This window comes from Saccostrea echinata, unplaced genomic scaffold (assembly GCF_033153115.1).
Source record: "Saccostrea echinata isolate AGI-Se365-2 ecotype Australia unplaced genomic scaffold, CSIRO_AGI_Sech_v1 ptg000029l, whole genome shotgun sequence".
Lineage (NCBI taxonomy): Eukaryota > Metazoa > Mollusca > Bivalvia > Ostreida > Ostreidae > Saccostrea > Saccostrea echinata.
In genome coordinates, this window is record NW_026889778.1 from 32,901,915 (window position 1) to 32,925,963 (window position 24,049).

The following is a 24,049-nucleotide window of genomic DNA, read 5'->3' on the forward strand; positions in this document are numbered from 1 at the left end:
AAAATTGCACTGTTGTAGCTCATAAAGATCTATGACATTTCACCTGTCTCTAAAATATTGATGAAACATCATTTGGAGAAATTCTGAATTAAATATTGGAGGAGATATGAATGTTTTGTCTCTAATTATAGATGATCAATGCGTAAAAACAAAGCCAAGAATGGTAACGTCATTGAACGTCTTGGAGCACTGAACAATTAAAAAAAATGTGTGCAGACAGGAAAATGCCTGAAAGAGACTAAAATGTTTATAGATGCTGTTGGGGACTGCCTCTAGTACCAAAGTGTTCAAGTGCTAGTAACTTTGTAAGAATGGTAGGATTGACATTTTTGATTTATCAACTCCTGCGATATCCCAATATCCTGCTTATAGCATGATAAGCCCATGGATTTTGCATTGTTTCTCATACCTGATCTATCATGCTATGAACTTCGTAGACATTGTTTTTAAGATGTTGCTAATATCCCACACGCCACAAAAGACATTTTAGAAAAAAATATAACATGTCTATAAATATGAAAGATTATTTAGAACTGTGAAAAAGCTTAACAGGTCTGGAATCAGGTTGTTACATCACCTAGCATCATAAAACGCTAAGTAATTGCTCCGTGAATCCTATGACCACACAGTAAAAATCACTGTATTTTTTCAAGATTTTAGTAAATGGACCTGATTTTTTACATACTAATAAACAAAAGATAAGAATTTAATTAGACATACGTCATTCTTCAAAGTACACAATATATTTTCCATAAATCAATGTGTCCGCGAACTTTTCTAACAACCCTTGTACATGCAGCTGTACAGTTAAAAAAAAATATGCTGATCAGTTCCCTCAAATCAGATCAGATCCCTAAAATTTGACTTCCAGTTGACACACATAAGTCAGGATAATAATGAATACTAATTGTAAAAACTGATTCCACAAACAAGTATGTACAATGTAATACACTGATAATTGCAAAAATAACTGAATCAGAATGTAAAAATATTGATCCCTCAATATGTAAAAAACAATTCTGCATATAATAATAAAATGATTCATTATTCATTCTGTTAAAACATTGTACATATCACAGATTGTCAGGTAAAAAGTCTGAAAAAAGTCTGAAAACTCAACTAGCTCAGTTAGGCTCAAGTCAAACAAAACAGGTCCAATGGATCAAGTGCTCAGCTGGAAAGCTCATACTCCTCAAGGTCCTCTAGCAAAGACTTCATACTGAAATTAAATAAATTTTCGAATACTTCAGCTGAAATTTGTATTAAATAATGCAATATAGATCCAATCTGTTTAAAGCTATATATGCCGTATCTGAGCTAAAAAATGATAATACGAGATTGAGTGTAGATATGCATGATATATTGTTATTTATTTTCGAGTTAAAATTTTCACTGATTTTGAACTCGAATAACCTCACATTTCTATAATTAAATTGACTTTAAATGTGTCTTTTATTCAAATGTGTAGTCGGTAAATAAATAAGTTATTGTTTTAATTTTTTGATATCTTTGAAACGCGGTTGATTTAAATTGTGTAATTTACAGAAAAGTCCTATCTTTTTATAAAGCCATGAATTAAATAGAAGGATAGTTTAAATTTTGGTTATCTGAACTTATAAAAAAAAAACACCATATATGACTTTAACAAATTTTTGTCTTGATATTTTTTCTGAAATATTTTAACCTTGGGAGAAATTTATAAGCATAGCTGAAAAGGCCTTATGTATTTTGGGGATTTATTTCATATGCTTTCATAATATGATAAAATTTTCAACAACAAAAAAAACCCAACATATTTTGGATATATGTCCTTATGAACAGTTTTGGATTTTTTTTTAGAAATGCCATTTTAAGATTTCTCATTTTAAAAGGTGTGTGTTAACAATTTCAACTAGTATCTTTTTGATTGAGTGAAAACAACTAGAAACAATTTTTTTAACTTACAAATTTATATAAATATTCAGCCCGATCCTACCACTGGGGTTCTCAGACTTGAACAAACTTAAATCTACACTACCTGAGGATGCTTCCACATTAATTAATATGACTAACAAGAGGCCCAAGGTCCTTAAAGGTCACCTGAGTATAATACAACAATATAGAAGTTAAATACACTGAGGGATGAAGCTTTGTTGCCCTAAAGCAAGAGAAGTAGGAAGATCAGGATCAACAAAATAATTAGTCTAGTATTCAGTATCAACTCATAACTTAAGTTCTAATCTGTCCCCCACTTAATATTATCACCATGCAGACTATTAACAAACTATTAGTGCTTCTGTACTATTTTTAAACCCATATTAAGACCTCTAGCATTGACCTCTCTTATGGTCTTTGAAGAACTTTTAATAAGATAAGTTATTTTTGTCTCGTTTTTATTTATCTATTACTTACAGGTCTACCTGATTATTAAAACTAAGAAAGTACTTTTTGAATTATACAATAAACATTCTTGCATAATTATCTTATTCTATTAACCTTTCAAAAACATTATTTACAGTGATTAATTATCAAAGATGAAAAGGGGAATAACTTCTCTCAGTAGAATACAAATTAATAGAACCCTGCCCAGGACCAGAATGCTTAGACAAATTGTCCAGATGTTCAAAAATCTGGTAGAAATACGCTTACTTATATCATTTAAACTTTTACTCAGTTTGCTTTCGATATGCCCAGAAGCAGAGAAGAATTTCACAGGTACAATGCATTTTCACTACAGATTCAACAAAGCCTTACCCTAACACCAGAACCCAAGACCAAAGGTCAAGAAATTTACAAATTTGGAAGAGTTACCCTCATCATCATAACTATGGACTTCAAAGAATTAACACTTTTCCACTATATTATCAAAAGCCCCCCCCCCCTTCCTCGTTATGCCAGAACCCCTGACCCTAGGACCACAAGATTTAAAAATTCTGTTCGAAGCTCCCATCTTCATCATAGCTAAGAAATTTATTTATCAGCTCAACACTAAGGAGCATACAGGATTAGTTAATGATTAATTAATAGAATTAATGCATTTTCACTATATAATCAATAGAGCCCCCCTCCCCCCCCCCCCCAAGAACCCCAAAAACTGAGGCCATGTATTTAAAAATTTTGGAAGAGGCATCCTTGCCTATCATAATCATGCACTTAGTCTGTTTAAATAATCTCCAGTAGCAAAGAAGAAGATTTTCATAGAATCAATGCATTTTCACTATATAATCAATAGAGCCCCACCCTGAGACCAGAACCCCTGACCCTGGGGCCATGAAATTCACAATTTTTGAAAAGGCATCCTTATGCATCATAACCATGCACTTAGTTTGTTTAAATAATACCCAGGAGCAGAGAAGAAGATTTTCAAAGAATTAATGCATTTTCACTATATAATCAATAGAGCCCTGCCCTAACACCAGAACCCCTGACCCAGGGGCCATGGCTTTCACAATTTTGGAAGGGGCCCACCTCCTCATCATAACTATGTACTTAGTTTATCACCTTAATGCCCAGGAGCAGAGGAGAAGATTTTCAAAGAATTAATGCATTTTCACTACATAGTTGATAGAGCCCCGCCCTAACACCAGAACCCCTGACCCTGGGGCCATGAAATTCACAATGTTGGAAGAGGCTCTCTTGCTCACCATAACTATGTACTTAGTTACTTAATTTAATACCCAGGAGCACAGAAGATTTTCAAGGAATTAATGCATTTTCACTAGATAGTTGATAGAACCCCGCCCTAACACCAGAACCCCTGACCCTGGGGCCATGACATTCACAATTTTGGAAGAGGCACTCTTGCTCATCATAACTATGTACTTAGTTACTTTACTTAATACCCAGGGGCAGAGAAGAAGATTTTCAAAGAATTAATGCTTTTTCACTATATTATCTATAGAGCCCCGCCCTAACACCAGAACCCCTGACCCTGGGGCCATGAATTTCACAATTTTGAAAGAGGCACTCTTGCTCATCATAACTATGTACTTAGTTACCTTATTTGATACCCAGGAGCAGAGAAGAAGATTTTCAAAGAAATAATGCACTTTCACTATATGATCTATATAGCCCCACCCTGGGGCCAGAATCCCTGACCCTTGGGCCATGACATTCACAATTTTGAAAGAGGCACTCTTGCTCATCATAACTATGTACTTAGTTACTTTATTTAATGCCCAGGAGCAGAGAAGAAGATTTTCAAAGAATTAATGCATTTTCACTATATAATCAATAGAGCCCCGCCCTAACACCAGAACCCCTGACCCTGGGGCCATGAATTTCACAATTTTGGAAGAGGCACTCTTGCTCATCATAACTATGTACTTAGTTACCTTATTTAATACCCAGGAGCAGAGAAGAAGATTTTCAAAGAAATAATGCACTTTCACTATATGATCTATATAGCCCCACCCTGGGGCCAGAACCCCTGACCCTGGGGCCATGAATTTCAAAATTTTGGTAGAGGGCTCAATGCTTATTACAATGATGCCAACAGTTTGACTGCTTGATGTCCAGGAGTAAAGAAGAAGATTTTTAAAGATTGCATTATTTTTGGTGGTTTTAGCCCCACCCCTCAGGCCCCAGGGGGGCAGGGACCATGAAATTCACAATTTTTGTTCCCCTTCACCCATAGATGCTATATGCTAAATTTGGTTGAAATTGGTTAAGCGGTTTCAGAGAAGAAGCTAAAAATGTTCAAATGTTAATGCACGACACACGGCGACGGACGAGAACGGATAGCAATAGGTCACCTGTGTGACTCAGGTGACCTAAAAATGGCTTTGCTGTTCTCCAAAAGATTTTTTAATAGCTTTTTTTCTATATATTTCTATGTAAAACGTTGATTGCCTTATTGTGGCCCTGCCCTACCCCAGGGGTCATGATTTGAACAAACTTGAATCTAACTACCTGAGCTGCTTCCATATAAATATGAAAACTAGAGGCCCATGGGCCACATCACTCACCTGAGCACTTTGGTAAGAGAAAAGTGGAAATCAGTTTAATATTGTTAACTAAAGGTATTGTGAGCAAGCTCACAAAATAAATAGAATATATACCAAGTGAAGATACTTCCATATTTATATGACTAATCATGACTATAAAAGCAGTGTTTGAAACTCACTGCAAAATTAGCCAGACATGCAGGGCTGACAGCTAGTAAAAATTGTCAGCCCTGCTAAAGATCTACTCGCCCGAGAAAATAATTGTCTTTTATGAATTTATTTGACTGGAACCAGGTCGCCATAACTTCAAACCAGAATCTATAGACTGATGAATTCTTCTTCTTGGCTTGTTACACTTTGCTACCAAAACTATTAGCTGATATGAAAGAGATTTATCACATATATGAATTTTGATTATCGAAAATTTTAACAGGTCCAGCTGGGCATCAATACATGCAAATTTGTTCACCCGCTGCAAAATTTGTGCGTCTCGGGCGGTCGGGCGCACTGTTATTTCAAACACTGATAAAAGATTTATATAAATTTTCTCTTTTTATGCCCATGTATCGAAGATTCGAGGGTATATAGTTTTCGTTATTCCTGTGTAATTGTTTGATCTGTTGTGGCCCTGTCCTACCCCTGAGGTCATGGCCTAATATGCTGTTCTTGAGGAGAAGGTTTTAAAAGATATTTCCTATGTATTCTCATGTTAAACTTTGTTCACCCATTGTGGCCCCACCCTACCCCCTGGGGGGTCATGATTTGAACAAACTTGAATCTACACTGTGTAATGAAGCTTTCATATTCAGTAATCAGTTGTTACATTCAGTCTAAGGGAAAATAAAGTTAGTAACCTGTCCATGTGTTCCCTAGATTCTTTGGCTATCTGCTTTGATTCACTGAAGTCCTTACTAATGTCAGACACACTGGAAAGAAATTTACAGAAGTTTCATTTCAAAGATAATACTGCGATACTATAATATACTACGATACTATAATATAGCGTAGACATCCAAATGACTGTTATGGTTAAGTTTATTCTTATTATTCTTTTTTTTTTTGCAGGTAAGAATGTAAAATAATTATATTAATTTGCACAATAATAGTACATGTAAATGTATAATTACCCTATCCTCACTTGCTCTGCTAGACGTCTATGTTTCATGGATGGTTTAGGTATGGAGGGAAGAGATGGAGGTTCCTTTAGTCCCTGGACAAAACAGATAAGACTCGATAATAAACTGAATAGATCAGAGCTAGGGAGAAGTTAAAAATTTAAAAAGCAAAACAAAATAAAAAAACTAGAGGCCCATGGGCCACAACGCTCACATGAGTAACTATGGCATTCTGTTCTTCATCAGCACATTTCTTTTTCCTATATATTCTTATGTAAAACTTTGATCAAAATTATGGCCCCACCCTACCCCAAGGGGTCATGTTTTGAATATACTTCAATCTCTGTTACCTGAAGATGCTTTCATATGAAATATGACTAATCATTTTCCTAGTATTCCTATGTAAAACTCTGATTGCCCATTGTGGCCCCACCCTACTTCTGGGGGTCATGATTTGAACAAATATGAATCTACCTGCAGATGCTTCCATAGCCATTAGTCATATAAATATGACTAATCATGGCTTTGCTGTTCCTGGGGAAAAGATCTTTAAAGACTTCTCTTATACATTCGTATGTTAAACTTTGATTTCCATTTCTGCCCAAGTGGTTAAGATTTGAACAAAATTCAATCTACACTACCTGAGGATGATTCCATATACATGTAAATATCATCACTGATCATGGCTTTGCTGTTCTTAAGAAGCGTTTCTAATGATATTTCCTATATATTCCTATGTAATTGACAATTTCCAATACAGTGGAGCCTCGTTAATCCGGACGCCTCCGTCCCCAACGAAATCGTCCGGATAAATGAATCGTCCGGATAAGTGAATCACTTCTTAAAAGACGTACCCTCTCAAAGCATGTACATATGAACATAGTAATATCAAATGTGAAGGCAAAGAAAACACCTTTATTTTACCTTGACTTATCAATTTTATTTTTATAGTTTTAAAAGAAATAATTAATATTTAAAAAAGAAAAAAAATTAAAATGTAATTTACACGATGAAAAATAAATAGGCAGTTTTATGTTGAGACTTCCTTTTCTAACACAGGAAACTTTACTCACCTTCTATTAGACGTGTAGTAACATGGACTGACCAAATTTGATCTGCTACTGTTTTATTTCGGCACATTTTTTTTTTATTTATTCAAGCTCATATTAAGTAGAACTGTTCATTATCACCATTGAGAATGTTTAAATGACTAACCGCGTATATTCACTACATAGGGAAGTAAGTAACTAAACACTGTAATCAGTGTACGTATTGCAAACATTCAACGTAAACACAAGCCATATTCAGGATTATCAATACTTTTTCTATAATTAAAACTCTAAGTTATATACCTTGAAAAAACGTGCTCGGCATTTATAACTAACACCAGTTACGTATTTCTTAGTGCATTAAATAGAAAGATATTTTCTTGAATTATGTATCATAATAAGTTATCGTCTGAAAAGAAAAAAAAACGTTTCAAATAATGTACGTTTTGAGAATTGGAAAATCGTATTTTGATAAAACTTACGCAACTCAATACCACAACGAAATCTCATGATTTATTATTCAGTAAAAAATTCTACTTACAACTCTCCAAAATTGTCATAAATTTATATACCGTTAGCAATTTATTCTATTCTGAACGGATTTATATTTAATTAATGCACGGTATAAGCTAAATTCTTCGGGCTTTATAATATAAAAGACGTGTGTTTCATCTGAGGTAAACACACGCTAATTATAGACGCTATTGTGTAGAGGTCACAGGTAACCACCTTCAAAATGACTCCTGGCGGATGGTGACGAACAATGTTTTTACAATAATTATCACTACTGCAAGAAAGGTGTGAAAAGTCGTTCCTCGAAAAATACCGTCCGGATAAACGAGTCATTTTTCAATGAAATATTACGTTTTGTAGTAGAAATTGATCGTCCGGATCCGGAACGCGAATTTCCGGATTAATGAGACAGAATAACGTGGAAAAAATCGGTTCCCAGAAAATATCGTCCGGAAGGTGAAACGTCCGGATTATTGGCATCCGGATTACCGCGGCGCCACTGTATATTCCTTTTTAAACTTTGATCCCTTTTTGTGACCCAGCCCTACCCAGGGGTCATAATTTGAACAAACTTGAATCTGAATCTAAATGCTGAAGGATTGTGAATCAGAACACATATATACAACAATCTCTGATAGACATGTATCTAAAAGTTGACTAAGTGAAAAAAAAAACACCTTACAGTAGTAACCTAACCTTCTTTAATACTGACCTTGACCTCACTAACCACTTCCTGGAATTGTCTGGAAATGTCTGCAGTAGCAGCATCCACTTCTTCATGTTCTTCTAACACTTTTATATAGGCACTATCAAAATGTATAGAGAGGTCACTGTATTTCAACAAGACTAGTATAATTTGTAAGGAGAGCCAGCAAATGTTGGAGATTTTCAATAATGCTTATCTTAAAACTGTCAACTAAAATACTGTATAGCAGGTTTCGTGGGTGAAAATTTAGCGATTAAAATTTTAGCGGACTAATACCAAACTGCTAAAAATAAGCCAAAGTTAGCACCCCACTAAAAAAGCCCATTATATGGTAACTTGTATGTCCTATACTGGATACACTGTATATACATTGAACAAATACATTGTACTGGGGTATACTATATTCATAAAAAAAATCATTTAGAGGTATGATATGAAACCTGTGCCATCTTCTGAATGTTGTAAATGTGGCAGCCATTGAATGCTGTACTTTCTTTAAGTAAGACACAGCTCGCTGGTAGTGAAAGGTTATGGAGGTCCTGCCCAAAACAAATGGTTAAAAAATATTAATAAATGTAAGTTGTGATATATTAAACATATAACATAAAAAATATGAATTTATTAAAATTAATTTAATTTTCAATATTTATACATCTTCATTTACAATAATTACTCCTTACTTGTCAAATGTGTAGAGTTTCTTGTCATGGTAATTAAGTCTTGGTAATTTACGGTACTCAGAGAACTTCAGTAATATGTCCATCATTTGCTTGGACGTTCTTTCAACCATTGCCTTTCTGTTCACAGAAGAAAAGTTTCTCTTAGTCTCAAATAAATATACATAGTTCTGAATTGCTTATGCATCAAATTGTTTAGGCTTAAGAATTTCAATAGTACCTGAGAAATATTTTTAAAAATATATTTCAGTTGTAAATTACTAAAGATATTCAAGTAATAAGTAAAAGCAATCATACTCACATATTTTCCTGAGTAATAGAATTCATAATTTTGGTCAACTCATCCAGTTTCTTGTGTTTTTCTTTACACACTTCCAGCAAAGATGTACAGGAATCTAGCTTCTTGCTTATCTGAAAGCCGTAATCATGATGAAACTAATTGCTTTGTAGTAAATCGTAAATTAACAAGCGTTCCAAAGAATCCATAGCTGTGATATTTAGGACATTTTCTATGGGTCTTTTGCATTACGCATTTAAAAAGCTACATTCATTTGTACTATTTAAGGATATGTCAGGTGAAATGAAAATTTAGAGTTCTACAGTATGAAGTCACCAGGTAGACGTGACAACAAGAAAATAATTACAGTGTACAAATAAAATTTCAATGATTTTGAGAGAAAAGTACTGTAGTGCATTTAACAATTTTACGCCAACTGAATATAGTGATTAGAAAATATCGAGTGCAGGTCTGCTCAGATTTGATCTTTTGAGGTGTAGAGTACTACCAATGAAATACATGAATGTATTACCTGAGCAAAGTTGTGCACTTATACTATGTCAAAATTGAAACATAATTGTACATTTTGTCCTCTTTATTAAAAATGACAGGAAATTCCAATAGTTTGTGACGGACATCACTTAGATGTGGTTAAAAAATATCAATTATTTGTTTCCAATCCATATTTTGTTTATGCAGATTTTTAAAATAAAATTGATACAGTTGGGCACATTTCAATTGACTCTTATGGGGGTATACATGTACAGTTTTTTGAAACTAATTTGAACTTCTCAGTTTACAAAAGTTGCTACTAATTTAAGCGTGAAGGCTGGTTTAATGTACAAAAACTTTATGAATATATACCTGTTCAAAATTGTCATCAGCGACGTCACCATCCTCTGTAATGGTTGTAAATAATGCTGTTGACTTCTTGTGATCTGTGTCCACGATCTGTTTGATGTCCATGTATCGGTCTTCTAAAGTCCTCACACAGCTCCTCAGGGATTTGTACTTCTGCTGTACTTCATATCTATAAGAACAGACAAGATTTTTAAATCTACACTTAAAGGTTTTTTTATTTTTATTTAAAATTATGACCGATTAGCTAGGGATGTCCACACTGTGGCTCAAACCTATACCCTCAGATTTAAAATCCAACGCTCTACCGACTGAGCTAAAAGTTTAACCCACTAGCTAGTAGGAGCGTGGCCTCACTATATACAACGCATAGCCACTTTTAACTCTGTGGTTGTAAATCAAGATATTTGAAAATGTTAGCAAAGCTTTGAAAGCAGCACTTAAATTTTACAGAACAAAGAAATGTATACATTTTTAGCTTTTTAAAAAATAAGGTGAATCACCTACTCTGGTATAAGCTTTGCATACATGCAACTACATCAAAATACCAAGCTAACAGACATGCAGACTTAGTTACAATCATATAATTAGTAGTACACATCTTATACCTGCAGTCCCGTGACGTACTACTTAGCAGCTGATGAGCAGACGTCGCATGTGTAACAGCTTTAAAAATCATAGCTGTGGTTACACACATAGCACGAGCTGTACGGTAGTCCTCATCTCGCATCGACAAATCATCACTCACAAAATCCAGATTCATTTCTATAAATATTAAACCTCAATATCTAAGTCCATAAATTAGCTCTGGAGAGATGAAAGTTTGTGTTTTATGTGTTTCCGTGAAACGTCTGATTAAGGAAAACAAGACTTACTTTACTTAAGAAATGAGGTCTCATTTTAAAACTTTTATCGGGATGGGTTGGTCATGTGATCAAATCCCATAGAGCCCAAAGCGCTTTATGGTAGATCGTACCACCTCGTACCTACATCCTGATAAAAGTTTTAAAATGATACCTTATTACTTATATTTACATTTGTGACTGATTTTTAACAAATATTTGGTTATTATAGATTTAAAACCATGAAATGATTTTTTTTTTTTTTAAACCTTTAAGGTATAAAAACGTGTAGAACATGTCGACCACTTATAACGTAACTATGAAATTACGCTGAACTTTTATGATTAAACAATGAATTTATGGTCAGCTGACGAACCTGTTTATACATAGAATTTAATACGATTTGCTCAATTAATGTTTTATAAGGAAAGACATATTTAAATGTAAATATTTAAATTTAAGCAATATACTTTTCTGCATATACTCACTGAAACATCTTCTAACAAAAGTTATAAATTAAATTACAATATAACTGAATTATTTCTCTAAATATATTTGGCTATTACAACATTTTAGATTAATTACCATCAACAAGAGACACTATGAAGTCTGTTGGTGTTTTTGTAGTGAGGGAAGTGCCCTCTCGTAGGGGTAGAGCTATTATTGGATCGTCTGTTGATGTCACTGGATAAGACACCACGGTGTCATCGTCCGAGACAGACTCTCCCAGACCATGATTGTGAAGAATGAAATATGGTGATTTGATTTGCGTAAACGTCTGCTCCTGGCAGCATTTCTGTAAGTCGCCAAATCTGCAATAATTCAGGAAAAATATTTCAATATAATTTTTTGGAGTGTAATAAAACTACAGTCAAACAACATTGTCTCGTACTAGATAGGACTGAGAAAAAATTTCAAGATATCCAGAAATTTGAGATATTGAGAGTAAAATACTTAAAGAAAAAGTGCTTGGGACTTTCAAATAACCTCAAGATATCCACGGTATTCAAGATGTTTGAAATACTGAATTCAACAGTATATGTATGTAAAAATCACAAAGAACTTTGTACTTGTGATCTGGGTTCATGTAGATATGATAGAGCTGTGAATCCACCACAGAGAACAGATGTAGCTTATGTTTCTGAAGGAGATCATCTGCAGCAACAAAAAAGCCATCAAACGTCCACATACGGTATGGCTGACACTCCAGAAGACGAACTAAGTATTCTGTCAATGTATCCTTGAGGTATCTATCAAGGATTCAAAACAACATTATCCAGGGTTCAAGAAATGTTTTGTCTATTAATATACTAATAAAATATATAACTTTTGGGCAGATAGAGTAAAAGTGGCCTATATTACTGTACACATCATTAATTCCATGTGTTTAATATTTCACAATTTTCGATGTTGGTATATTTCACAGGGGTGAATTGTTACTTATTTAAATATTAGTAATTCCTAAAATGAAAACAAAAACAGTTATGGTCAATTACTTAGTACAACAAACTTATCCAGTTACTAACTTTATGCAAGTTTTTCTTATTAGCCTCAAGTAATCCTATGAATTTTGATGGTTTGTTTTTTTTTTAATTAATCATGGAACAGGAAAACAGGGTTTTACAGTGTATGACACATATTTGATACATGAATGTTACATTTTAGGATATTCACAATGGCTTAATTTTTGCAGAAAATTCATTGATAGCGAACATAGGTAAATTAAAACCATCATGATTTATTCCACTTTTACAGTATATTAGAGTTGCTCACTTTGAAAGCATGCAGGTCTTTGGCAATTCCTTGGACCAGATAATGGACCCAGAGGCTGTAGTCTGCTCTCCGGCAATTACACCTGGGTCCTTCTTAGAGATCATCTGAAACCTAAAATTACTGTACAGTAATGTAAACTGTCACAGGAAGCTCAGAAAACTTACAAATGTACATGTATTTAAATCCTTAGTGAAACATGCAAGAAATAATAAATAAATTCCTTTAAACATGTATATGTTATGGTAAAATTACATGGTGTGTTTGTCCCCACGCCCATGGTAGGGTTGGAAGGGGACCTTCCCAGTGGCAGCATGATAGAGGGTGGCCCCCAAACTCCACAGATCAACGGAGATGTCAAACTCTCGTGGACGATAACGATCAATAAAGGCAGCTTTAAAAATGTCAGGATGCTGAAAATTTGATAAAAACCGCCAAGTGTCATTAAACTTTATTTAGCAAAAATAATTCAGAATTTTTTTCTAGTAAATCAATACATAAATATAACAATATTTTTTTTTTTATAAAGTCTCAATTTTCCATACTAAATACTCTTCCGTTCCTACTAAAGACTGGAAGAAATCTCCATCTTTCAAAGGTTTGGCAGTTCCAAAGTCAGATAATTTATAGACATGGCTGCAACAAGAAAAAATTGAGCATAGTAGAATATCAGCAGTCATACTTTTATCAAATATATTGTTTACAAAATGTTGACTTTTGTACAAATACCTGAAGAGTCTATAAATCATGATTAAATTACACGTACTTGCCATCGTCTGCAACATATACTAGAATGTTGCCTGGTTTTATGTCACGGTGGGAAAATCCATTCTGGCGAAGATGTTTCATTCCAGACACTGCAATTTATTTTACAGGTTTACAGAGAGATTGTGTCTGAGAATATTTTATTCATCTCATATTTTGAATCAACAAAGTTGTCTGAGTGATTTTTTCTTACACTTCTTGGATAATTAAGATAAACTTCTGAAATTCTGATTTGATTATAACTTAAGGTCAATTTACTAGGATAGGCTTAAACAAAAAATTAACATGTGGAAATTCTGAAGTCTTATTCAGAATTTGCAGAATAAAACAAACCCAAATGGCGAAAAAATCTGAGGAATTCCTCCTCCTCTAAACCGTAGGAGTTACTGGGCTCTCGGAGCAGCTCAAGGAGGTTCCCCTTTTCACAGAGTTCCATAACAAGGATAGGTTTGGAATTCTCCTTCTGTTGAAAAAGTCATTAATAAACAGTTATAATCATACATGTTTTAGTATTAAACTATTCCATAAAGTAAAAGAGTGTAAAATATTTATTAGTATGCCTACTGATACAAATGAGTAAATTAAAGAGGATTTTCAGAGATTTAAACAATTTTTAAAATATATCAACTTAGACTAACCCTTGAGCCTTAATCTTGAATCCAGGGGCCACAATTTTCAAAATTTATAGAGGGCTACCTTTTCATTGGGAACATGGAAACAGTCTGCCTGCTTGATGTCCACAAGTAAAGAACAAGATTTCCAAGATACATGTACAGTCAAACCTCATTATCTCGAACTCGATGGGACCAAGAAAAAAACTTTGAGATATCGAGGATAAAATACTTAAAGAATAAGTGGTTGGGACTTCCAAATCACTTCCGAATCGACATATCCATGGTATTCGAGATATCGGTGTTCAAGATACTGAATTTCAACTGTACCATAGAATTGAATTTTCAGTTTACCACCAGCTTAGTCCCTCCCTTGACTAACAAGAGGCCCAGGGGCCACATCGCTCACCTGAGCACTATGGCTAGGAAAAAGCAGAAATCACTTCAATCTTGAAAGGTTGAAAAGTTTAAATATAAAAGTGGTTGGGAGGGGGGGGGGGGGGGGTGTCATGAATTGAACAAATTTGAATCTACATTATCTGAGGATGCTTCCATTTAAATATGACCAATCATGGCTTTGCTGTTCTTGAGTAGAAGATTTTTAAAGATTTAACCTATGTATTCCTATGTAAAACTTTGATCACCCATTGTGGCCCCACCCGACCCCCAGGGGTCATGTTTGAACAAACTTGAATGTACACTATCTAAGAATGCTTCCATATAAATATGACCAATCATGGCTTTGCTATTCTTAACAAATAGTTTTTTTTAAAGATTTTTACTATGTGTTCCTATGTAAAACTTTGATCGGCCATTGTGGCCCCACCCGACCCCCGGGGGTCATGATTCGAACAAATTTGTATGTACACTATCTGAGGATGCTACCATATAAATATGACCAATCATGGCTCTGCTGTTCTTAACAAATAGTTTTTTTTAAGATTTTTACTATGTGTTCCTATGTAAAACTTTGATCGCCCATTGTGGACCCACCTGACCCCCGGGGGTCATGATTTGAACAAATTTGAATGTACACTATCTGAGGATGCTTCCATGTAAATGTGACCAATCATGGCTTTGCTGTTCTTGAGAAGAAGATTTTTGAAGATTTTCCCATATATTCCTATGTAAAACTTTGATCGCCCATTGTGGCCCCACCTGACCCCCGGGGGTCATGATTTGAACAAACTTGAATCTACACTACCTGAGGATGCTACCATATAAATATGACCAATCATGGATTTGCTGTTCTTGAGAAGAAGATTCTTAAAGATTTTTCCTGTATATTTCCTATGTAAAACTTTGATCGCCCATTGCGGCCCACCCTACCCCCGGGGGTCATGATTTGAACAAACTTGAATCTATACTACCTGAGGATGCTTCCACGTAAATATGACCAATTATGGCTTTGCTGTTCTTGAGAAGATTTTTAAAGATTTTTTCCTATATATTCCTATGTAAAACTTTGATCGCCCATTGCGGCCCAACCCGACCCCCGGGGGTCATGATTTGAACAAACTTGATTCTACACTACCTGAGGATGCTTCCATGTAAATATGACCAATTATGGCTTTGCTGTTCTTGAGAAGAAGATTTTTAAAGATTTTTCCTATATATTCCTATGTAAAACTTTGATCGCCCATTGTGGCCCCACCCGACCCCCGGGGGTCATGATTTGAACAAACTTGAATCTACACTACCTGAGGACGCTACCATATAAATATGACCAATCATGGCTTTGCTGTTCTTGAGAAGAAGATTTTTAAAGATTTTTCCTATATATTTCCTATGTAAAACTTTGATCGCCCATTGCGGCCCCACCCTACCCCCGGGGGTCATGATTTGAACAAACTTGAATCTACACTACCTGAGGATGCTTCCACATAAGTTTCATGTTTTCAAGCACAGTGGTTCTTGAGAAGAAGATTTTTTAATGATGCCATTAATTTTTCACAAATTCTCAATTATCTCCCCTTGGAAGAAGGCGTGGCTCTTCATTTGAACAAACTTGAATCTCCTTTACCCAAGGATACTTTGTGGCAAGTTTGGTTGAAATTGGCCCAGTGGTTCTTGAGAAGAAGTCAAAAATGTGAAAAGTTTACAGACGGACAGACGGACGGACAGACGGACTACCCTAATGTAGATTTTCCGTAAGATCCGTGGAATTCCATAACAAATTCCGTGGAATTCCATGGAAAAAGTGTTCCATGGAATTCCAAGGAATTCTCGAGAGTATTGGGACGGAACTTTTTCGGAATGGTATGGAATTTCAAATCTAGCCTGGAAAAGAGCGGAACAATGCCGGAATAGAAATTTGCGGAAATAGCTGGAAATCCATGGAATTCCAGGATATTTGGAAATCTATGGAATTCCATGGAAATCCAAGGAATTCCAGGAAAATACAAAAAACTGGAATAATCAAAATAATTTAAGGGCCAAATAATTACAACAAAAATGATAACATCACAATTTTTCATAAATCAAGTCTATATTTTCAAAATAAAAAAATTATTTTTGCTGTACAATATGTTTGGGGACAAATATTGCATACACACTTCTATGTATAATGTAAGCACAAATTTTAAAAAGTATTATCACTGAAAGTATTTTTACATCAAAGGTTATTTAAACAATGTTAAAAATCCACAGAAAAATATCATTACTGGATGATCACCTTGGTTTAATTAATGAGAATTATTATAATATACATGCATGTACATGTAGTAAATTACAGTCCGCATGAGAAACAAATGACTTTTGGTTAAAGAAAATCCTTTGTACCTAATCTCAAACATATGACATTTTTTTGATAATAAAACAAAATAGATTTAAAAAAAACCCATTAATTATGACCTTTTGCTTCATTAAATGACCTTGGGAAAGGTCACTAAAGCCTTAACAGGGTATATTTGCAACATTTGTATACAGTTACAATGATCTTCCAGTGGTCCATATACATTTACCATACAAAGTTAATGACTAGAGTGACAAACATAGGTATTAAGTACACAAATATCTACTACACAACTATATTTGGAAGATCCCATAAAATCAACACATGCTATTTTTTCCCCCAACATGCCCCAAGATCCTACTTCTGAAGTGTTGGCTAGAATCACTTCCTCACTGGTTCTGTTAGAGGGTGGTCAGATAATTGGTGTCACGAATGGATTCACTTTTGGTACGACGGCTTCAAAAGCTCAGCAAGTTTGATGTTGATCATTCCCACACTTCAAACTTTTCTTGCTCAATTTCTGAAAGAAAAGATTACCATAAAGATGTATGATATCTACAAATTGTTGATATCCAATGGAAGGCCTTCTCACACGGAAACACCTAATGAAGTATGAAAGCCAAACCTGAATCCCCTTCACTCAGGGATGTTTTGTGACAAGTTTGGTTGATCCTATGGTTCTGAGAAGTCAAAAATGTAACACCAAACACTGATCAGAAAACTCACTTGAGCCTTGAGCTCAGGTGAGCTAAAAAGAAAAGGTTAGAACTAAAGTGTATAAATAAAGAGACATGATTGTGTCTAAGTTAATTAACCTTGAATATGAGAGAGAACATTGTAAATTACATAAACTATGTACTCTTAAAAACATTCAGCAAATAAAGTTAAGGTATGAAAAAAAGTACATGCACATTAGTAAATATAATTTATATACCATATAAAACGTTCAGTTTTGCCTTGTCAATGGGTCGTCTTTTGTCTCTTAAGCTTCTGATTAAAAGCACCCTGAACAGGAGTTTGGACGCCTATGCTGCCTTTGATATATTATCCTCCATATTTGCAAAATCTGTTAACTGACCCTTGAAAAGAGGAAAAGACGAATTTATATGCATATGTAGTTGCTTTAAATGCATATTGGCATATTTACAATGTAACAAAAATATAGACAAAGCAAATAACATAAAGTGAATATATAGAATACATTTGTTCTACTGGCTTCAAACATGCAAATACATGTACATATTTTTTTTTGAAAAATTAAGGAAATATTAAATAAACTGTTATAAATACATGTAACTTCCATGCATCAACAATTCAGTATTGAAATTAAAAAAATATTTGAAAGAGTGATGTCTAATGTTTATAATAACTGGCTAACATTGATAAACACATAATTTCAATTCTTTTGATTTTATTGATTAGGAAAATGATTAAAAAATCTGACCTTTGTGTAAATTTCCATACAGCTCTGAGCTCTTGTCCTTTTTGTGAGCATTCCTGTAAATAATGCATGCATAATTTTATGTCATAGAGTATAGTCATTTTTAATATTTCAGGGATAGACATTTAACTTTCAGATTCACTTGCCCTTTGGGCAAGTGATCTCAAACTTTGACTTGTCCAAATGCAAAACTTGGTTGCCCACAATTAGGAAAGAATTTAAGAAGAAAATTATTAATTACTGTAAACATTATGATAAGAAAAAAAGAGGCTGCCAACATTGAGCACGGAAGAAAATTCCATAATATCACTGCATGGGGGGGGGGGGGGGGGGGAGTTTTATTTAAATTATCTGTGCAAGCACTAAAGGTGTGAAAGTAAGGAAGTCTTGAAATGCCTTTGTTGGTGGTAGTCTGTGAAACTAAATAGAGGCTTGGGTCTACCGCAACTAAGCTGTGCACAACTTTATATCATATTGAGCATTATTAGTCTACCACGTTTCTTCTGCCTCGTAAACATGGTAAAAATTGCCAATTTAGATGTTGCATCATGTTGGAGACATTAATAGTGTTATGATGTGTGTGTACGATGTAACATGGACTGTGATGGCGCAATTGGCAACGTGCCACTCGCATATACAGCGAGGTCTAAGGCATGTACGAACGGGAGGAAATTCGGGTTGAAATCCACACATTGTTCAAACATATTTTGATAAGCGATGTTTAGAGTTGTACTGACTTGTACAATAATTAGTACAGAAATGAAACTGCGCTCGCCCTAATGGTTTCACCGTCGGGCATTCTATGTGTGTGGTGCCCAGACTGAGGAACAGTAGCAGAAGCAATTATCCATTCAACTTCAAGGACACATAAAATACTGTACATTGTACCTACCGGGTCTTAAAATGTCTGCATCTTTTGTCAAAGTACAAATTCCATTCCAAGCTAATGATGACAGCAGTTCCCTTCTTCGTGACACTCTCTTTCCTTCTGTCCAACAACACAACATGGCAGCCGAATTGTTGAATTTTGGCGGGCTGTTGTTTAAATTAATTGTTCATCGAGCCCGACATCGATCCCGACGTAATTGTACTATGAGCCGACAGTTTAAGAAAAAATTCTAAGTTATTTTCCACAGCTTTCCAGAGCAGAAAATGTCTAAGTTTCTCATTTTATCAGCTTTTCCATAGATTTCCACAACTTTCCAAGCCTCAAAATGTCTAAGTCCAAATTTGTTATTCAAATTCCAAAAGATTCCAAAAACTTCCAAAAACACTTTTAGACTCTTGTATGGAAATGTTTGGAATTCCATGGAATTCCAAAACTTTTCCAAACCCTTTGGAAAATCTACATTAGGGTACAGACAAAATGTGATCAGAAAAGCTCACTTGAGCCTTCGGCTCAGGTGAGCTAAAAAACCATGACCCCTTGGGATCAAGAATTTTTAATTACTATTAAAGTAAATAATTAATCATGTAAAAAGTTTGCCTTGACCTTATCCAAGGATCTGAATCACATGAATTTCACAATTTTGACAGAGGGCCAACAAAAAATCATGAAAACAATTTGTTTACTACATAACTTTTTTTTTTTTTTTGAAAACTGCATGAATTTTGGTCACATCTTTCAGGTCCCAGTGGGGTGGGGACAATGAAATTCACATTCTCAGAGACATTGAACTGCTCGTTATAATCATGTTTACAGTTTGCCTAATTATAAGGTTTTTGAAGATTGTATGAATTTGTTGGTTTTGGTCCCAACCCAACTCACCAGAGGGCTAGAGAAAATGAAAATGCAACAGTTTTGTAATCTGCATTTCTAATGCTCTGATGATTGAGTCAGTTAAAAGAATATTAATGAAGGTGAAAGCTTTTGACTTGATGTCATATTAGAATGAAGCAAAAACACATCGTGAACATAAACTTTTCACGATGTATACAATAAGTGAATCTCAATTAAATAAGTTGAAACATGAAACAAAATGCATAATAACTCTCTTCTCCTTCACTATTTAATGTTAACACTGATTTCAAGGTCACAAACAACAGCTTCCTGAAACTTAAATTATTCTATAAAAATACTATTTATTCTTATAAAAACATATGCCCCCCTACCACAGACATAAATAAATGTTATGTCTGTACCCATACCTAATTAGGTAGGGGGTAGGCCCTTAATTTTTTTCATTAAAAGAAAAATAAATATCAGGTGCCTGTGCATCATTAATTAGTAAAACTCAGTTAAACTCAGTTAATTTTGGTTCCTCTTAATTTTTAGATCTTGTTTAATTAAATTCTAAAACTGGTTCTAAGTTAACATTTCAGAAAGAAAGCTGAAAATTTATATTCAAAAGTTTTCCAACAACACATGGTGTGACAGATAATTAATTAATTACAGATAGCAAAGGCCACCTTAAGAAGTCAGGTGTGCTATAAATTGTATCTTTGGTATTATTTTTTGTCCTTACATCATACTCCAGTTGATGGAACTTTGTGATGTTGGGATGCTGTAGTTGACGCATGGCCTCTACTTCTCTCTGTAGCTGCTGGGTAAAGCGTGGATCGCACAGTTTTAAGGCACATTGTTCACCTGTTACCTGTGAACATAAAAACAGGAATATAACAAGAATCAGGAAACATATTCTACTCAAAACTCCTAAGTTTATTAGATTTTGACTGATCTTGAAGGAGTGGACTGTGCTACACTCAGCGGATGCTGATGACTATGTACTACAATGTAAAAACTATGCAAAGTTATCGTTAACTAGAAAGAAAGGATTAAACCTTCATGGTTGGTTGGAGAATAATTTATTGAATAATCATATTACACAAAAGGGATTGAAAACAATTTTGTCTCCCTTACCCTACTTTATCATCAACTGGATATTAAGGAACAAAACTGTAAAAATGGTTGAATTTCCCCCCAAAAAATATTAATTAGCATTTATTGGAACTGCATAAAATTTAAATGTCAAGTGATATAAATAATACAGAATTAACTGAATAAATAATCTATATCACATTGTAATTTTCATTGATTTTTGAAAATTTGACCTGAAAGTTGTATAGCTACATGTAATTACTGCTGACTTTGTTCCAATAAATAAATGCTAATTTATATATAATAAAGGATTTTTGGGCAAGTTATAAGGGGAGGAATGGTTGCCCTTTAAATCTGACCCTGTATGTGTCATGAGAAAAAGATGTAATGACAGAGAATGCTTTAAGTTTTCCTATTCTCCTGGTGAAGGTATTTAATATTTCAAGTACCAAGACCCACTTTCGGTGGCAAGACAATACGGCCCAATTCTGGTAACGTTAGATGTTAACTTCAAGAGTAATTGACAGAGCAGTCATTCTACAAAAGCATGGCCAATTAAGAATTTTTTATGTCGCTTAAAAATTTTCCGTTGTAATATTTTTACTATAAATTTAAAGGTCAATTTCAACTCTAAGACTTAACATACACACATGGTTTAGTAAATATTCACAGATATATATGCAGTTAAAGTTTTGATATGAACATAATACAATGTTGAAAAACGTATTCCACTGCAAATCTTAATGTCGCTTCATTTATTTACAAATTTCAAGATGAAATTTTCAGCCGTAAAATCATTCCAAATAGATTGTAATGAATGTAAAAAAATGTCTTTTATCCTATATAAAAAGAAATCAAACCACTTCTCGCAAAGAAATGCATGGATCTCCTTTCATGTGAAATCATAAGCATGTCGCTTCAAATCGATTAACTTCCGTAACGATTTTGTTTTAAATTTCATGCATAGAATGCAGATTTCAAAAAGAACTGAAACTTATCTGAAAGTGACCACGGAACCTTATATCATCGATTCTAGTTGCGAGTCAGCTATTTTAGATGATTACATTTTCGACATAACAAAATGAATTAGACAAAAACAGTTGTCTCTCTTAAAAATTTGACTTTCGTAACGGTAATTCAGGAAAGTTTTTGCATTTAAGGTATAAATTGTTTTATTATTTTGGGAGCGAAAGGCTTCATACTTTTGTTTAATATCCTAAAAAAAACTTTGATTTTACCTATTGAAGAGAATTTTAACTTTTATTGCTGGGAATTAACTTCCGTAATGATTAACTTCCGTAATGATATTTTTCTTGAAAATTTAATTTAAATTCGGATTCATGAATCATACTTTAGCGTTCTTTACTGAACATCAGAAACGAAAAATTGGTCAAATTCAGCTTTATTTAAAAAATAATAAGGCTTGATCAAGCATTAACTTCCGTAACATTACCTTAAAATCAATGGTATCTTGAAATTGTTGTAATAAGTTAACGATACCAGATTTGTGGACAATTCTTTGTTTTCAAATTCACTGACATATCCTTAAGAGAATTATGATATTCATTTTGCTATTTGAAACAATTTTTTTTATATTTCATACTCTGAATTGGTCCATTTATCGTAGAATGACTGAGTGGTCTACGGAAATTCTTGAAATAGTCAGTTTTTGTGCAGTTGAGGTAAGAATTTGGAGAAATAAATCTAGAACCGAGCGCAACTTTTTGTGCGCAATAGATATACAGTTTTTTTGTAAGTGGCACTGTAGCTCTCCGGTCTGTCATTATTTTTTTTCGGAGAGCTACAGTTTTGCAGCTACATGTACCCCCCCTTCTTCATCATCAAAAATATATTATTTGCATCATTGGCATAGCCATAAATGGAGACTATCATTTTCGAAAATGGAAATAAATGTCACTTATGTTATAGTTTTCTGTCAGTATTGTCAAAGCATTTTACGGTACACCACAGTACATATTTCACACTACTGAAAATGAAAGTAGAGACACTTGACAGAAATTAAATAGGTACTGTACCTTGTGGACGCCCCTGTACACATCTCCTGTGGCGCCCCGTCCAAGACATTCATCTGTTTTATATACATAATTCTCTGTAGCACGATACACGTTCATTTTATCATAATTTAAAGGTTTAATTTAGCTTTAAATATTATGTCCTCCATATTCCAATAAAGGGAAACTACTTCTACCGATAATGGCTAAAATTAGACGGTGGGGATTCCCCAAAATTTCGACTGTTCAAAACAATCACAACGTGATGGAATTAGGAATAAATTTAAAATTTAGTATACATGACTTATTTCCTCGATTAAGTTGGACTGAGATATGTTTAATTTAAGTACATGTAGAATATACATATATGTTATTTATCATAACCTTGTATGTATACATTAATTTTAAATAACAGAATATGCATAACTGCCTTGCATTGACTACCCAACAAATTTCAATATAAAACTAGTGCTAATTGTAACGGGAACCGTTACAGATGTTCCCCAAACGGCTCCCCAGTCCCTTATGATGCCCCATTCCCTACAAGCTTCAATAAATTAGACAATATTTTTGTAATATAGATGGACACTTTATTTTTAAGGGTATTTCATTGGAAAACTATTCCGATATAGCCATATGGGTATTAGCCAATCAAATTTCAGCGCATGTGCTTGCACATGTTTTCTACATTTTTCACAATAATTTTCTTATAGTGTGTCACAATACATACATTTGTGTTAAATATTAAAGAATTTCATTGAAAAATAAGAGAGATGTAACCCTTGAAGTATTAGCCAATCAGAATACAGCATACGCGCATGCATGGCCTTGCATTCAATTTTGATAGCATCATAATGTAGGAGCTCTATGTGCCTATCCATGTCGTAAATTTCATCCTGTTTTGTTGAAAACCAAGGGAGTTATGGACATTCAAAG

At 34.1% G+C, this 24,049-nt stretch overlaps 1 protein-coding gene and 1 long non-coding RNA gene across 2 annotated transcripts; both read right to left on the reverse strand.

Annotated features, from left to right (window-relative positions):
- Nucleotides 1–1,026: 1,026 nt before the first annotated feature.
- On the reverse strand, nucleotides 1,027–23,305 carry LOC133194737 (inhibitor of nuclear factor kappa-B kinase subunit epsilon-like). Its single transcript, XM_061330645.1, has 18 exons — nucleotides 23,138–23,305; nucleotides 20,749–20,877; nucleotides 13,831–13,960; nucleotides 13,499–13,589; nucleotides 13,278–13,368; nucleotides 12,988–13,145; nucleotides 12,736–12,846; nucleotides 12,033–12,212; nucleotides 11,548–11,774; nucleotides 10,729–10,885; nucleotides 10,127–10,292; nucleotides 9,287–9,396; nucleotides 8,989–9,105; nucleotides 8,749–8,847; nucleotides 8,315–8,408; nucleotides 6,053–6,135; nucleotides 5,780–5,851; nucleotides 1,027–1,219 (listed from the first exon to the last, which is right to left on the reverse strand). The coding sequence occupies exons 1-18, from the start codon at nucleotides 23,231–23,233 to the stop codon at nucleotides 1,171–1,173; spliced, it is 2,160 nt and encodes a 719-aa protein (XP_061186629.1). The 5' UTR covers nucleotides 23,234–23,305; the 3' UTR covers nucleotides 1,027–1,170.
- Nucleotides 17,803–19,259, reverse strand: LOC133194738 (uncharacterized). Its single transcript, XR_009722169.1, has 3 exons — nucleotides 19,176–19,259; nucleotides 18,287–18,339; nucleotides 17,803–17,921 (listed from the first exon to the last, which is right to left on the reverse strand). It is a non-coding gene; the product is annotated as an uncharacterized LOC133194738 (long non-coding RNA).
- Nucleotides 23,306–24,049: the final 744 nt, after the last annotated feature.

Coding starts and splice junctions, on each gene's coding strand:
- LOC133194737 (XM_061330645.1), bottom strand. CDS start 23,233: ATGAACGTGTATCGTGCTACAGAGAATTATGTATATAAAACAGATGAA. Junction 13,146..13,277: donor TAGGAACGGAAGAGTATTTA/GTATGGAAAATT, acceptor TCAAATTTTCAG/CATCCTGACATTTTTAAAGC. Junction 12,847..12,987: donor CGTGGGGACAAACACACCAT/GTAATTTTACCA, acceptor CAGTAATTTTAG/GTTTCAGATGATCTCTAAGA.